Raw genomic sequence first — 14,102 nt, 5'->3', positions numbered from 1 at the left:
TCAGTTGATGTTTGTGCCAGTTCCTAAGGAAGCCACATCAAAATGAATGGCTGTTGCTCATAAACTGCAGTTGAGAAAGAGTAACATGAGGCCACTGGCAGCCCCATCTACAAACACCATAACCAGCATTGTCTGCGCTCGCTTTGAATCCAGCAGCCAGTGATTGATGTGCTCCCATAAAACAAGAGAAATATTATATACAGTATTACAAAAGACGATTGGGGAAAGGAAGGTGTTTTTCAAACATTTTATTAATCTCTGGGTATTTTCTAGTAGGGAATGATTTTATAATCAGTTCTTCATATAAAACTCATTCATCATATACAGGGAGGGAAGTTACTGACATTCCTTATTGTGTCAACACATTTTGTTTGCAATCCATGTGTAAGCTGAGGTGGAGTATTAGATTTAAACTGATTTATTCCCACTGAGTTCAATGGAATGGAATGGATAGCAGCCAAGTGTTCTGGCCCCGATGCTTTGTGATTGAGATTAGCTGGTGCAGAAAATCCAACCGAGGCCGAATCAGCAAGGGCAGCTGGCTTCTGGCCACTTCCTGCCTGGATTTGCAGTCAGATTGCAGAGAGGTGTTTGCAAGCAGCTGCTTTTTGCTAGTGAGAAATATGACTCTTTTGGACTCTGGCTCAGTCAGGCATATCTGGCTTTGGATGGGGAGCACAAGGTTAGATGACATGCATGGCAGTAGACTCTCCTTAACCCTCTGCTGAGGTGATACTGTAACAACCTGGCCTTGGTTCTGATCTTCTGGAAAGCTTGACTCATCATCTAAGTTATAAGCTGGTTCTCAGGAGCAGCATTTCAGAATGGCTGTATTTTCACAGGTCAAGAAGCAAAAAGCAATATAAATAGCACACCTGGGAGTTTTGGAAGAAAAGAAATTGCTAAAGAGCAGTCCAAGACAATCTGAACTAACGAACCTCAGTACAGTTGGACTATTCAGCCGGAGAGAAAGCTAGCCCATGGGGTTTCCTTCACTCATGACTCTGAATGTTCCTCTAACTATAGAAAAAAGAGCAGTGTGCATCCCTTCAACGGTCCAAAGAAGAGGAATAAGTTGTGGAACAAGACAGAGGGACAAAGTCCAGATTAAATAATACAATATGAGAAGTACGTTAGTTGGTTATAAGGTCAAAATAGATCTCCAGAAAAGCTCAGCTACTGTGTTCATAGCATGCTTTGTATCCTACATGAAACAGCAGTGGCTATTACTTGTTTAGTGATCATGCTACTCCAGGATAAATGTATCACAGTGGTATATTGAGTAATTTGTGATGAAAAAATATGAGAAGATGCTAGTAGAACAGGCTTCCAAATGCCAGATAAGAGAGTTCATTTCAAAGGCTTGGACTGGAGAATGCCAGATTTCTCTCCTTTTGAGCCAATGCAATAAATCGTCCTACTGGTTCACAGATTCTTGAAGTCCTCCAAGGCTACTCTAGCAGCATTGCGTCCCACTGCTCCCATTACACCTCCTCCTGGGAAGTAAATTGAGGCATTGAAGGAAGAAAGAGGTTTGACTACAACAGTAAAATGGCAGTACTCTCAGAAATATTTGTGATTGACAGGCAGGCCCGAACAAATGACCCCCAACTCATTCAACCCAACTAGCAGCCTCTTCTAGGATTATATTGTAGAAATGCAGCTTCCCATAATGACACTATGAGCAAACACATTTTATGTCTTTTTTTATTGCAGTCTTGCATATACTACTCACACTACCCCTCCCAGACATACCCGGATGAGCACCACTTCCACAGAGGTATAGGCCTTGGATTGGAGACTGGTAACTGGAGTAAGCTGGCACCGGTCGGGCAAAATATAACTGATCCAAAGACATAGCTCCATGGAATATATTCTGAAAGCCAGAGGCAGTGTCAAATGAGATATTGCTGAAGAGAGAGGGCTCCTTGTCCATTTCCCAGCATAAAGACAGGGAATAGCTATCCTGTGGCACTCAAAATTCTAAGAATAGCAGTAGGATAGATTTCCAAGACCATTTTACAGTCAAAGGCAGGAAAGGATCAAAAAATTTCATTTGTCAAAGGAGCCTTCAGAGGGTGGATGGATTTTAGGCAAGGCTGCTGTGAAAATTAAGATATATAGTCTCCTAAATTGATAGGGAGTGATTCTCAGTAAATACATACCCCACCAGGTAGACCAAAGATCTTCTCAATGTCTGGAGGTGTTAAAACATCTACACCAATGATGGATGCCTTGAACCCAGGTGCGTAGGCTTCAACACTGTCAAATACTACAGAAAGAAAAGATGTCCAGGTTGAACTGGAGAACCTCTACCTTTAATCTTGGAATCTCCTCCCAGTTACTGTTGAAGACACTTAAACAGTTGGATTCATGGTCTGATATAGCATAAGGCAGTCTTGTCATTGGCCAAATAGAATGAAAATACTTGGTTCAAGGCAAATCAAACATCATTTATCTAGGTGGCTCCCCAATGTCTACCTTTTAGACAGGTTGGAATGCAAACCTTCAAGAACATAAAGCTATGGATGCTCTGTAATTTAAATCATCCTTCAGTTGCTGCTAGGCTTCTGTTCATTCCAAGAACTTCCCTTGTTCATCATGGAAATGCACACGGCTGTTCTCAGAGGTTATCTCTGCGTACTGAAACTGCAACTAAGAGCAATATATCCTTCTAAAAGAGCAAGGGAATTAACATTTTGTCAAGGATATAGTGATAAGGTTTGCATGAATACAAAGGGGGGAGGGGATATTCTCGCAAATGGAAGATAACTCCTTAGGTAAATGCAAGATTTATCCTTTATACCAAGATTACTCCCTGCCAGGGTTTAGGTACCTCGATTGGCATAGTCCTCACGGTCACGGGGGTCCCACTGTTTTTCTTCAGCAAGCAAATAGGGGGTGTATTGGGTAAAAAGTGAAATCACATGGCAGCCTGAGGGAGCCAAGGTCGGATCCAAGACCGATGGAATGCACATCTCAATCATGGGCCTAAACAACAAGAAAGAAGTACATTTCGCCGGGACCTGAAAACCTGGCTTTTCAATCTATCAGGCCTGGACTGAAGGGGTTTTAGCTTTTTAATATTGTTTTAATTGTTGGGCTTTAATTAATTTAATTCATTTTAATTTTATATTATCTTTTTATATTGTCTTTTATATGCTGCCCTGTAAACCGCCCTGAGTCCTTCGGGAATAGGGCAGTATAGAAAACTAAAATAAAATAAAATAAAAAATAAAAAAACCTGCAACTCTTATCCCCAGAGTCGCTGGCTGATAGTTCTCTTTCTGTGGCTGCTAAGATCATGCTTCAGTTTGGCCGTAATACAATCCTGCCAGCAGCTTGTAACAGAAGGGAACTAAATGAGGAACTTGGCCCCAAGCCAAGAAGATAGCCCAAACCTTAAAACAAATCTTTTGAGAAGAGCTAAAGTCTGCTGAAGGATAACATATCTGGACAAAGTCTTACTTATTTCATAATATGTACTGACTTTGCAAACCTCACTGAAAACAATATACATAAATCCAGAGGTGAACAAGAAGTAGCACTCCAGTTCTTGCAGAATGTCAACTTCTAGCATCATCTTTAAACTAGTTGGGGTTGCTGGGAATTGAAATTCAGCAATATAGGGGGGGGGGGGGAAATCACCCATTCCTAGCAAATACTAGTAGCAAATTCAGCTCTTCTGACCAATAGAAGGGGAAATCAGAAGGAAATTGGTCAGATGGCAGATTAAACAGAAAATATTGGTCAAGATTGGTCATTTTATTCATCCTGGGTCCCTTTTGCTATTCTCATAAAACCAAGAAAATACAAATTTGAAAAAGGCAGGTTTTTTTTATAGATAACAGATATCTTATTTGGAGTATATGATTCCCAGCATAAGGCCTAAAATTTCCATTTTATTTATTATGGGATTTAAAAAGTATATTATAACTTAATGTAATTCCACAAACAATTTGTTTGGGAGTAGGCCTCAGTAATTCCATGAACTTAATTCTAGTGAGTAAACAAGTATATAATTGGGCTATTAATTTCCTTTCTTCACAAAACACAGATTGAGTGCCAAGGTGAATTATTATTCTGGATTTTAAATGGTATTGTGCACTTAAAACTGTTGAATAAATGATAATACTGAGAGATGGGGAAAACAGAAAACACCAGCAAACTCTTTGTTGTTGCAAAGAGATGGCACTAGAAGATCAAACCAGCAATGCAGAATGTGCATCTAAATTAGAATTTCTGCACTACATTCAAACAGGAACAAAAGCCTGACAAATGTTGCAGTGTCTAAAATAGCTAATGAAACTGTGTAAATGCATGCTTATGTAGGACGTTCACAGTCATATAATTATACCAGAAAAGAATCTTGACAATATCTGTTTGTTTTGCTACAAAATGAGCCTTCACTCATTAGACTAAGATCAGATCATGGCAAGGGCTTTAGAGTAGGAACTATGGAGAAATGAAATTTGTGTTAACAATTTAAGTCTGTGCTCTCAAGTGTAGGAAAATTGGAAGTTTAACTGACGGGCACTGCCAGATTGAGTACTAGGAAGGCTACTTAAAAGGGTAGCTGGGAACAGGTCCAACCAGAAAACTTTTAAATATACATTAGGTAAGAATCTCATATATCAGAACTGGGCTGACTTCATTCTCTTCTGTAGCCGTTATCGTTACTCGACAGGGTAAGAAAAGGTAGATTATAAAGTTGTCTCCCCAAAGCTAAGAAGACCTCAGTTTATACAACTCTCAATTACCAGTCTTTGCCATGTTAGTTGGGAATTATAGGACCTGGAATCTTAACATTACTGGAAATATCCAGGGCTTTTTTTTTTTGGGGTGGACGCTCCATCTCCAACTCTATTGAAGCCACTCAGAATTGCTGATCGTACCTTCTAGAAGGCCTCCCGTTGCAAGCATCTTCAAAGGCCTGGTGCAAGGCACAGGTGTTTTCACAGTTGAGATGGATGGAGCATTGATGGTGAGGCAAGGGGTTGTTGCTGTTGGTGTTTGAGACTGCCAGAAAATTGGGCAACCGATCCACAGCCACTGAGGATATGGGCAGTAAAAGTTGATGTCATAAATAATGCAAGGCAGTAGGATAAATTTTAGTTCTCCAGATATTTTAACACAACATTCAGGAATTTGCTCACAACAGAAGTTCACAACAGAATATAGAAAAATAAATCATTTATTGCAGATAAAACGGAAGCCATACTTTGCAGAACACCTACCCAATGCAACAGAAACCAAACCCTACATAATTTCTATATTAGGGTTTAAACTCGAAGCCTTTTGCTCCTACCTTTTCAAGTCTACAAAAATTTTGCTGCTTCCTTCTCCGCTTTGAGATTGGGACATCTGTTCAGTGTTTACAAAAGTGTCCTGTCTAGCCTGAGAGCCATTGGTTCCCACTTTGTCAGCATTTTCTTTAAATTACCAGCCTCCTAAATTTGCTGGGGGAGGCAAATAAAAATAGATTTCCAATTATCTGGGCAATTGAGTTGGAAGAACAAAATATAATTCAGAAAAAATAAATCAACAGGCTGCTATGAGAAGGAAGGAAAGAGAAGGTTCCCCAAAACTCTTTGAATGATTGAACAATACAAAACATTGGGAGGCGGGGGCATCTTTTTTATATATTTGCTTTTTTTTATTCTTCATCCCAGGTCTTTAGTATTATCCAATCTGAAGAACAGACCAAAATTTGTTATCGGTTCTGTAATGTTTCAGTTGGTCCTATTAAATTTACCCAGTTACAGATAGGAAGGCAGCTCTGCCTGTTATGCACAGGACCATGGAAATTATTGTACCACTAAGAACCTTTACATGGAAGCTTCTCACCTATTCACTGCCTTACAGTTCTCACCATTGATCTTGGTCACTGGAGAGCGTGTGTCGAACTGTGAGATTCTCTGTATAAATTCCAAGGGCAGATGCTCCTAGAAAGAAGAAACACAGATGCTTGGTTTTGAAGCAAAATGGAAACTAGTTTGGAGTTTAACTGACCAAACTCATTTGTCTCATTCTTCGTATTATTTATGGTTAAGTGCCCATACCTCAGGTTGGACAATTCATTGACAGAGAATAAGGACATTATGCCAGAGAATATGATGCCCCTAGTCAGTACAATACAATACAATTGGAAGATTGATATTTAATATGAAATCAATCCAGTTTTTTAAAAAAAACTATCAATACACAACAATAGAACCAGAACAATGTTTCTTAAATTTCACTTTCTTAAGATTCCTTTGGCACTCTTTAGATATGCCAGGCATTAGGTAGGAATTATTTATTTATTTTTATTTTATTTTATTTTAATTCCATTTATATCCCGCCCTTCCCCGAAGACTCAGGGCGGCTTACAAGCTTAGCAGTAGCCTTCATTCTATGTATATGCCTGCTTGTTAGGGCTTTCACACACACACCCCCAGCAGCATTATTACAAAGCCAGCTTAATTGCCCCCAACAATCTGGGTCCTCATTTTACCTACCTCGGAAGGATGGAAGGCTGAGTCAACCTTGAGCCTGGTGGGATGCGAACCTGCACTAATTGCAGGCAGCTGGTGTTACTTAAGGAGGCATTAGCCCACTGCGCCACCAAGGCAGTTATGGAACAGGAAGATAGAGAAAGCTATACTGGGAGCACATGACTTAGACCTCTCCCCCCCCTTTTCTTCTGGAAAACCTTCCTCTTTCCAAACAGTATTTATCAGTCTTTCTCTTATATGGATCAAAGGAACTCTCAACAATCTTATTTGCCTGAGAATCCATTGTTTTCTAGACAAATTATACTCCCAGCCTTATGGGTCCTTGTTGAAAGAGCTGCCAACTAGAACACAAATAAATCCAAGTTCTAGGCACCTGGTTTTTTAAGGGAAGGAAAAAAATAAGGATAATGGTGATGGTTTTCTAACAAATCTTCCTGAGGCCTTCTTCCCTGTTTTGTCGGAAAGCTAAACATACTTGTGGAGTCAACTCCAAAAAGGTGTGACGTGGAGATGCATTGGACAGTACCAAGCGACTCTTCACTTCAGTTCCATCCTGGAGGCAAACTCCTTGAACCTTCTTATCAGAACTCAGGAGAATCTGGGAAACTGCCTGAGGAGTAAAAAAAAAAAATTGTAATCAGCAAATAAATATGGGTTCTCACGTGATTAGTAAAAACTGCCCACTTAACTGGTGGTAGAAGGGATCCTGACTTCAGGCTGTCCCCTCCATAAAGAAACCAAAGTTTGAGTATCTGTGTCTTGTCCTGTGGTTCAAACAGAACCCCGTGTGCATTTGCTACCTCTTGTTCCATTGTCCTTTGTCACTGTCTACTTTCCAGGAGGAGTTTTTGACACTCAGATCACGATTTGATAAATCTACTCACCTTGTCAGTAAAGATCTCAGCTCCAAATGTAGTTGCAGCACGAGCCAAGGCCCCAGAAAGTGCCCCCATGCCCCCAGACACATAACCCCAGGCACCTTTACGCCCCTCTACTCCTCCCATGACATGGTGCAGCAGAACATACCTAGGAGAAAAACCCAAAATTAGGGACTGCCAAGCAGTATTATGAAGGCTGCAATTGTATTTTTAATGTAGATGTTGGCCAGCAGCTTGACTCAGAATTTACGGATACCTTTTTCAATGCAAGTCTTCTGCCTCAAATGCAACTTAGTCTTTATAACCGTATGCATTACAGTAATTGTGTGCATTATAACAGTTTCAGCCTGCAAGGGCTTAGAAAAATGTAGAGTATTATAGAGATAAAATGTTATGATGCTTGGTATAACTTATTAGCTATTTTTCCTTGTGTCCAGCAGTGCTGGTACATAGATTGCTATTGATTGCCAACAAGATATAAAGGCTAGGAATGAATATGAAATGATGAGAAATGGTATGTGAAGATAGGAGGCAAAGGTTAAGTTGGAGGATGGCAATAAGTATTAAGAGCAATATTATTACCCACTGCCTGGTGTGTGTGGACCAGCCATGGCACCAATCACTGCATCGGTGGCCAATGTTGCTTTTAAGGGTTCTGATTCAAACCAGAAATCCAAAATCTGCAAGAAGAGACTCAGAAACAAGTCTTGTACGGAACCCCTGAAGGAATCTATACATTCCTGTGACCGACAGGTGCTGGGTTAATCCCAGTGCCCTCTTACAGTTCAAATTAAAGTTATCCAAAATTCATTACTGAGCATCTAATGAATTATGGAGATAGCAGTTATACAGTTAAAAAGTTGTGCAAACAACCCCCCTCCCCATTTCACTGGAAGCTTCCTGATCAGGTTGGCCAATGCCATTCACCTTGGAAATGGGAGCTGTGAGAACCTCATAATACTCTGGAAGTTGTTTTCCCAAAGCAAATCCTGGGAAAGAAGAAAATAAAGTTATTGTTCACCCCACCAGAGTTGCTTTTATGAAATGGACAGCTATAGAAAATGTGATTCATGCCTTTCAAATAGAGAACAAAAAGGAAACTACTCTAGTTAACCATCCCACCCAGAGACTTACAGCTTCAGAAGATCCCCAATAAAAGATCACACCAGGAAAGCTCCTTTCCCCTCTCTCTCTGTTTGCTCATCTTCCACTGCTGCTCATAAACAGCTTATATGCCCTGGATGCTGCTTAAGCACTTTCAGGTTTACATTTCTTGGTTAGCACACCTTCAACAAAAAGCCTTCACAAAGTCCTCCAGAGGTTATTATGTTAGTGCCAATTCTCTTGGAAATGTTGGTTTCAATAATCTAATTTAAGGAAGATGCAAAGTAATCTTAACTAATCTAGCACAGTCTTCATTCTTGCAGGTCTATTCTTTGGGCATTAGTGCACACACATGAGTATAAATTAAGTGTGCAAATGAGTGAAGCCCTCAATTCACCAGCCAATGTAGTTTCCAAGAGCTATATGGTGCTTTTGTTGTTCCAAGATAGAAACAAGTAACCTTTTGGTGGAAAGTTTTGGGGTTAGATAAGGTTACACATGTGGGAAAGGCTAGGTTTTATTTTAAGGCCAATGCTAGTATCCATGTGTTTCCTTCTCAAAATTGTTGGAAACTGGGTGCCACGTTTTAGTGAACATGAACAGAAATTCTTTAAGGGCTGCAAAAATCTAGGCTTTATATTTGGCCTTGGGATCCCCGATACTCCTTCTTACTTACAACAAGCTAAGAGGAGAGACTGTTAATTCAAGTATAAAGTGTATAGGACTGGGTGTGATTCTAATCATCTACGTAATCCAGCACAACAACCACTGAAGAGAAATCTGGGTACATATCACAAATGGCAGGACCTGGGCCACCTGTCTCTCACCTGCACAGAACAGGGCTTTCAACCCTGCCAAGGCCCTGAATCGCTGACGCAAGGAGCCCTGGGTGAGTGCAGCTACATCCATTGGACAGATATCAAGTAGAGGATCAATGGCTGACACCAAGCGGTTCATGAAGGCCTCATACTTGGGAAAAGCCTGCAAAGGTAAAGGAAGAGAAACTACGCAGTTTAGACTCATTTCTAGAGCAAGCCCAAGCGATCACAAATGGGTTTGTGGTTTTTTTTTGCATCATATGACTGTGACATGTTCTACACTCCTTACCCCTCTGCCTCCAGGATCAGCCCTCCCCAAATACCTGGGCATCCTTTAGTGAGAACTGGGAAATCTGCCTCTGTGTCTCAGCCATGCTGCTCCCCAGCAACAGCGAGCGAGGAACCTTCCCGCTCTGACTGTTCTCCAGGATTGGAGTGAAGGAATAGGGGTCACGCAGCAGCACTTTTAAGCCATGTTTCTGCAAGACAGAATTATCACACACATGCATTAGGGAGATTTGTGTACAGTGCTCAGACATATGGGTGGCTATGCCAAAACATATGCTACACAATGGTCGTAGAATGACCCTTTCCTAGCATACAGTAGAAGAATGATCTCTTTACACCACTAACAACTGTACAAAGGGCCACCAGCTAATTTAGGCTGCAGTCTTACATATGTTTATATATGGAGTAAACTCCATTAAGTATAGTGGGACTTAATTCCAGGTAAACTCCTCAACCAGGCTCCCTTTTTAAACTATTATCTGTTGGTTTCTGATTTCAGGAATTTGCCTCTTTGATTATTGGAATTTTAATCAAATTTATGTATCATATATACTATATATTACACACACACACCCATTTCACAAAAGGCAACTCTGAGCAGCAAACAACAATCAGATAAAATAAATAACAAAAATGTCCAAAAAACCTTATTAACAAATATCATAAAAGTATCATAAAAGTAAAAAATACAAACAAGAGAGGGAAGAGGAAAACAATGTAGCCATCTGAGGCAAGTCTCCAATTGCCTGGGAACCCTAGGCCTGGTAACCTAGTCAAAACCTCCGGAATGACCATCTTATCCCACTGGGATTGGCTTGCCTCACCTGTGCTAGCAGAGGAGGCATGCTGCAGGTCCTGTCAGCCCAAGTATTCAGGCTGGCAGGATCCAGGAGAAGGGCCTTCTCTGCCATTGCATCAGCCCTCTGGAATATTGTCCCCCCCCACCACCAGTGAGGTCAGCTCCAACCCTCCTGACCTTCCATAAGAGCCTAAAGGCCTGGCTCTGCTAGTTAGCTTGCAGCTCCAATTGGGGGGGGGATCACAGTGGAGATCCTCAATAGATTAAGAGATCCTACCTCCCCCCCCCATACTGCTCCTGCCCACCCTGTTTGGCTTTTTGTATTAACTTTTTTATTCTTTTTAGTTTATAGTTTTCCTTTATGATTGTAAACCTCCCAGAATTACCTTGAGGCAAGACGGGAGGCCAATAAATTTTACAAATAAATAAATGTCAAAAGGGATGGAGCTAATCTAAATTCAGGGGGAACAAGAATGTTCCATAAGGCAGGTGCTACAGCAGAGAAGGCACATCTCCTGGGATTCCACCAAATGAAGGTCTCCAGTCAATGGTACCCACAACATGCCAGATCTGGTATCAGTATATAACAGCTTTCAGGGAAAAAAAGCACAATTTGGAAAAAAGCTATCAAACAATACCAAGCATTTCCTAAGGCTACCCAAAGCACAATCCATACCTTCAACTCCAGGTCAGTGTAAATCTGGGGTCTCAGCAGACTGAGCAGGTAAGAGGCTCTGGAGAAGTGAAAGCCTGCAGAATAGTGGAAATCAGGTGAACCAAGCAACAGAAGTTTATATGTTTGGGAAAGGAAAGTATTGGGTCAGTTTAACTCTTACCTGGTATGATTTCTTCAGTGACTGCAGCGCCTCCCACAATGTATCTTCTCTCCAGCACTACTGTTTTCAACCCTCCCTTTTGCAGATAAGCAGCCTGGGGATGCAGTGAGTGTTAACTTGGTCCTGAATAGTCCCACCTGCTGCTTTCCAAGAATCCTTGCTGCAGAAACTCATAATTGTAAGACCAAATACTGTATCCCCAGCAAAGAACAGATTCTCTCCCCAAGTACAAATTAAGCACCTGGGACCTGTTCTAGAAATTGTCAAATGTAAGCGGCTACCTCTTCTCAGTACCCTCCATACTTACAGCCACTAGTCCATTGTGTCCTGTAAAGAGATATCCCAGAATGAAAAAGCTACTTATCATATGCTTCTTCTTATATAGGTGCAAATATTTTATTGATACCAGCATTTTTGTCACCCCTCTCAACCCTGAAAGGGTCCTCAAGGGAAAACATTCATTTGAAAAGTTAAAATATAACTTATAATACAATTAAGAACAGGTGATACAAAAATTTAAAATCAGCAGTGGGACTGCAATGCAAGTGGATTGCCATGCCTAGCCACCCCCAGCCAGCATGGTCAGTGATGAAGATGCTGGGAATTATAATTCTGCAGTATCGAAACCAGTATTTCTCAACCTTGGCAATTTTAAGACAGGTAGATTTTACTCCCAGAATTCCCCAGCCAGCATGCTGGAGAAACACTGATCTAACTGATCAGAGATTGCTGATCCCTGTATATGTTTGGCACAGAATTAGAGTAAGTCTCCAAATGAATGCTTGATTGCATTAATCCTTTCAAAGATTTTTTCTTAGCAACTATAATGAGGTGGCTTTCTGACATTTCAGTCCAGTCCTGACCTTTTAAATGACCAAAAGTGACTCTGCTTAATTGAGATCAGCCAAGGTTGCTAAGATGCTATACCTAAAGAGCAGTACAGAACTCCAGATAAAATATGCAATGTTGGCAAACAGCAGCACTTGGATGGGAGACTATTAGAAAAATACCTGGGAAGCAGAAAAACATCCTTGGCAAACTAAGTCCATTCTGTTGTCAAGATAACTGCAGGAGTCAAGGAGGCCCCCAGGAAGCTTTACTTTTTAAAGGGGTACAGGACTGCACATCCCACAGTTTCTAATTTAAAACTTCAGCGCTTCATCTTTCCACCTCAAGGAAGCCTCTTGACGCCAAAATACTGTAGACATTGACTCCGAGTCAAGGCAATTCTACCAAGGCAGGGGACCATTTCCATATCTGGCCATGGGGAGCCTCCTTTGCTCCCGCATGTGTTAAATGGGCTCCATTCCTCTGACGCTCACCTGCCCCGATCACCACAGCATCGTACTCCCGCTTCAAAGAGGCTGCAGGCCGCGATTGGTTTGCCCTGCAGCCCCCCCAAATCCAGCGAACGCCGGTCGGGCCCAGGCGGCGATAGTGCCTGCTTGCCATTTCACACGTACTGAACTTTGCATTTCGGATCGCACTTTCGGGCGAAGGAACAGGGGAGGTCCTACGAGCCTTTCGGGAGGGCGGGGGAGAGGAGGGAGGGGGGAGTGTCCGGAAACCGTCCCGAATGCACAAGCCAGAGGTATAGAGGGGAGAGTCGTCGCTTAAATCTTTCCGTGTCGCCGTGCTTCCCGGCGAAACAGGACGAAAGCTATTTGTAACACAATCCGAAGCAGAGCTGCTTCCCAGCTCGAGGCAAATCAGTTTGGTGCCTGATGCAGAGCGTGTCAGAAACTTCTTTCGCCCCTTCCAGCATTGCATAGTAATTAATTAAGGGAATGGATGATTATGGAGTTTCTTTCCAAGACAGGCGACCTCCTATCACCTTTCGCGCTCTGGAAGTGTGACATGACCAGGAAAGTGTATTCTCAAAAGCGTTTTAGGTACCCACCCAAAGGGGCTTTTCCTTGACCTGGGACCCTTCTCTTTCCCCCACGGGCCCACTCAGCTTCTAGATTTTCCAGCTAGTACGTACAACAACCTGAAGGAAGGCTGTTTTCAAGGGACAGCCCTTTAGGGTGAACTTAACTAAGTGGCAGAAAAGGTGATGTACAATGCACATATTAACATCAGATCAAAATCTTGAGAGCCTTTGCTTGCAACCAGGCAGAACACGACCTGATTCAGGCAGAACTGGAGCATAGCTCGCTCCTGTTTCTCAGCAGTGCAGATCACACGCACACCCCACCCCCAAAGCTGGATAATCACAGCCATTGCCAACATTGAAGGCAGCTGAGATTAAGAGGGCTTCCAGTCAAGCGTTTAAAGAAATAATTAACTTCTGATATCTATTGGTATAATTACATCTTCCACTCGGCTCGCCTGGACATCTTTCACATGCTTCTGTGTTATCGGTCCCCACCCTTCCTTCTAAGTGGTTGGAAGAATATTCTTGTTTTGCAGTGTTAATGAAAATCTATCCACAAAGGGCTTTTTCCCCTGGTTTTTAAAACAATTGTTTACCTGTGGATGCCAATACAGAATATATCCCATAGCTTTATGCTCAATAACCTTTAACCACAGCACATTTACATTATTTCAGGGGGGAAGACCAAGAATGCCAGTTATGTCCCCTTCCATACAAGACACTTTTTTTCCTCTCCCTCCTTATTTATTACTCCATCTCCTTCCACCATAGTGTGTTCTAGGTTTTTTTTTTAAAATCCCATTTATATCGAGCCCTTCTCCGAAGACTCAGGGCGGCTTACAATCTAACGCACAAATCAATGTGCTTAGCATGCTCAATCCTTCCTGGGTTCTTTGGAGACGGGAGGCGCTTGCGAGATCTTTTCTTGCTAAAGATTGCACTCACATCCTCAGGTTTCTTCACCCTACTGCTAGACTTCACTCGGGACTCATTTGGCTACACAGCT

At 41.8% G+C, this 14,102-nt stretch overlaps 1 protein-coding gene across 1 annotated transcript; it reads right to left on the bottom strand.

Annotated features, from left to right (window-relative positions):
- Positions 1 to 262: 262 nt before the first annotated feature.
- On the bottom strand, positions 263 to 12,990 carry PYROXD2 (pyridine nucleotide-disulphide oxidoreductase domain 2; the record flags this gene model as incomplete). Its single annotated transcript, XM_083364888.1, has 16 exons — positions 263 to 1,496; positions 1,756 to 1,876; positions 2,166 to 2,272; positions 2,837 to 2,991; positions 4,896 to 5,052; positions 5,873 to 5,945; positions 6,973 to 7,107; positions 7,382 to 7,523; positions 7,958 to 8,055; positions 8,303 to 8,364; positions 9,307 to 9,460; positions 9,621 to 9,776; positions 11,061 to 11,134; positions 11,221 to 11,314; positions 11,528 to 11,547; positions 12,543 to 12,990. The coding sequence occupies 16 exons, from the start codon at positions 12,988 to 12,990 to the stop codon at positions 1,426 to 1,428; spliced, it is 2,067 nt and encodes a 688-aa protein (XP_083221014.1). The 3' UTR covers positions 263 to 1,425.
- Between the last annotated feature and the right edge of the window lie 1,112 nt (positions 12,991 to 14,102).

The sequence above is a fragment of the Vipera ursinii genome (genome assembly GCF_947247035.1).
Source record: "Vipera ursinii genome assembly, chromosome: 5".
In the NCBI taxonomy this organism is placed as follows: Eukaryota; Metazoa; Chordata; class Lepidosauria; order Squamata; family Viperidae; genus Vipera; species Vipera ursinii.
This window is presented reverse-complemented; position numbering and strand designations above follow the sequence as displayed.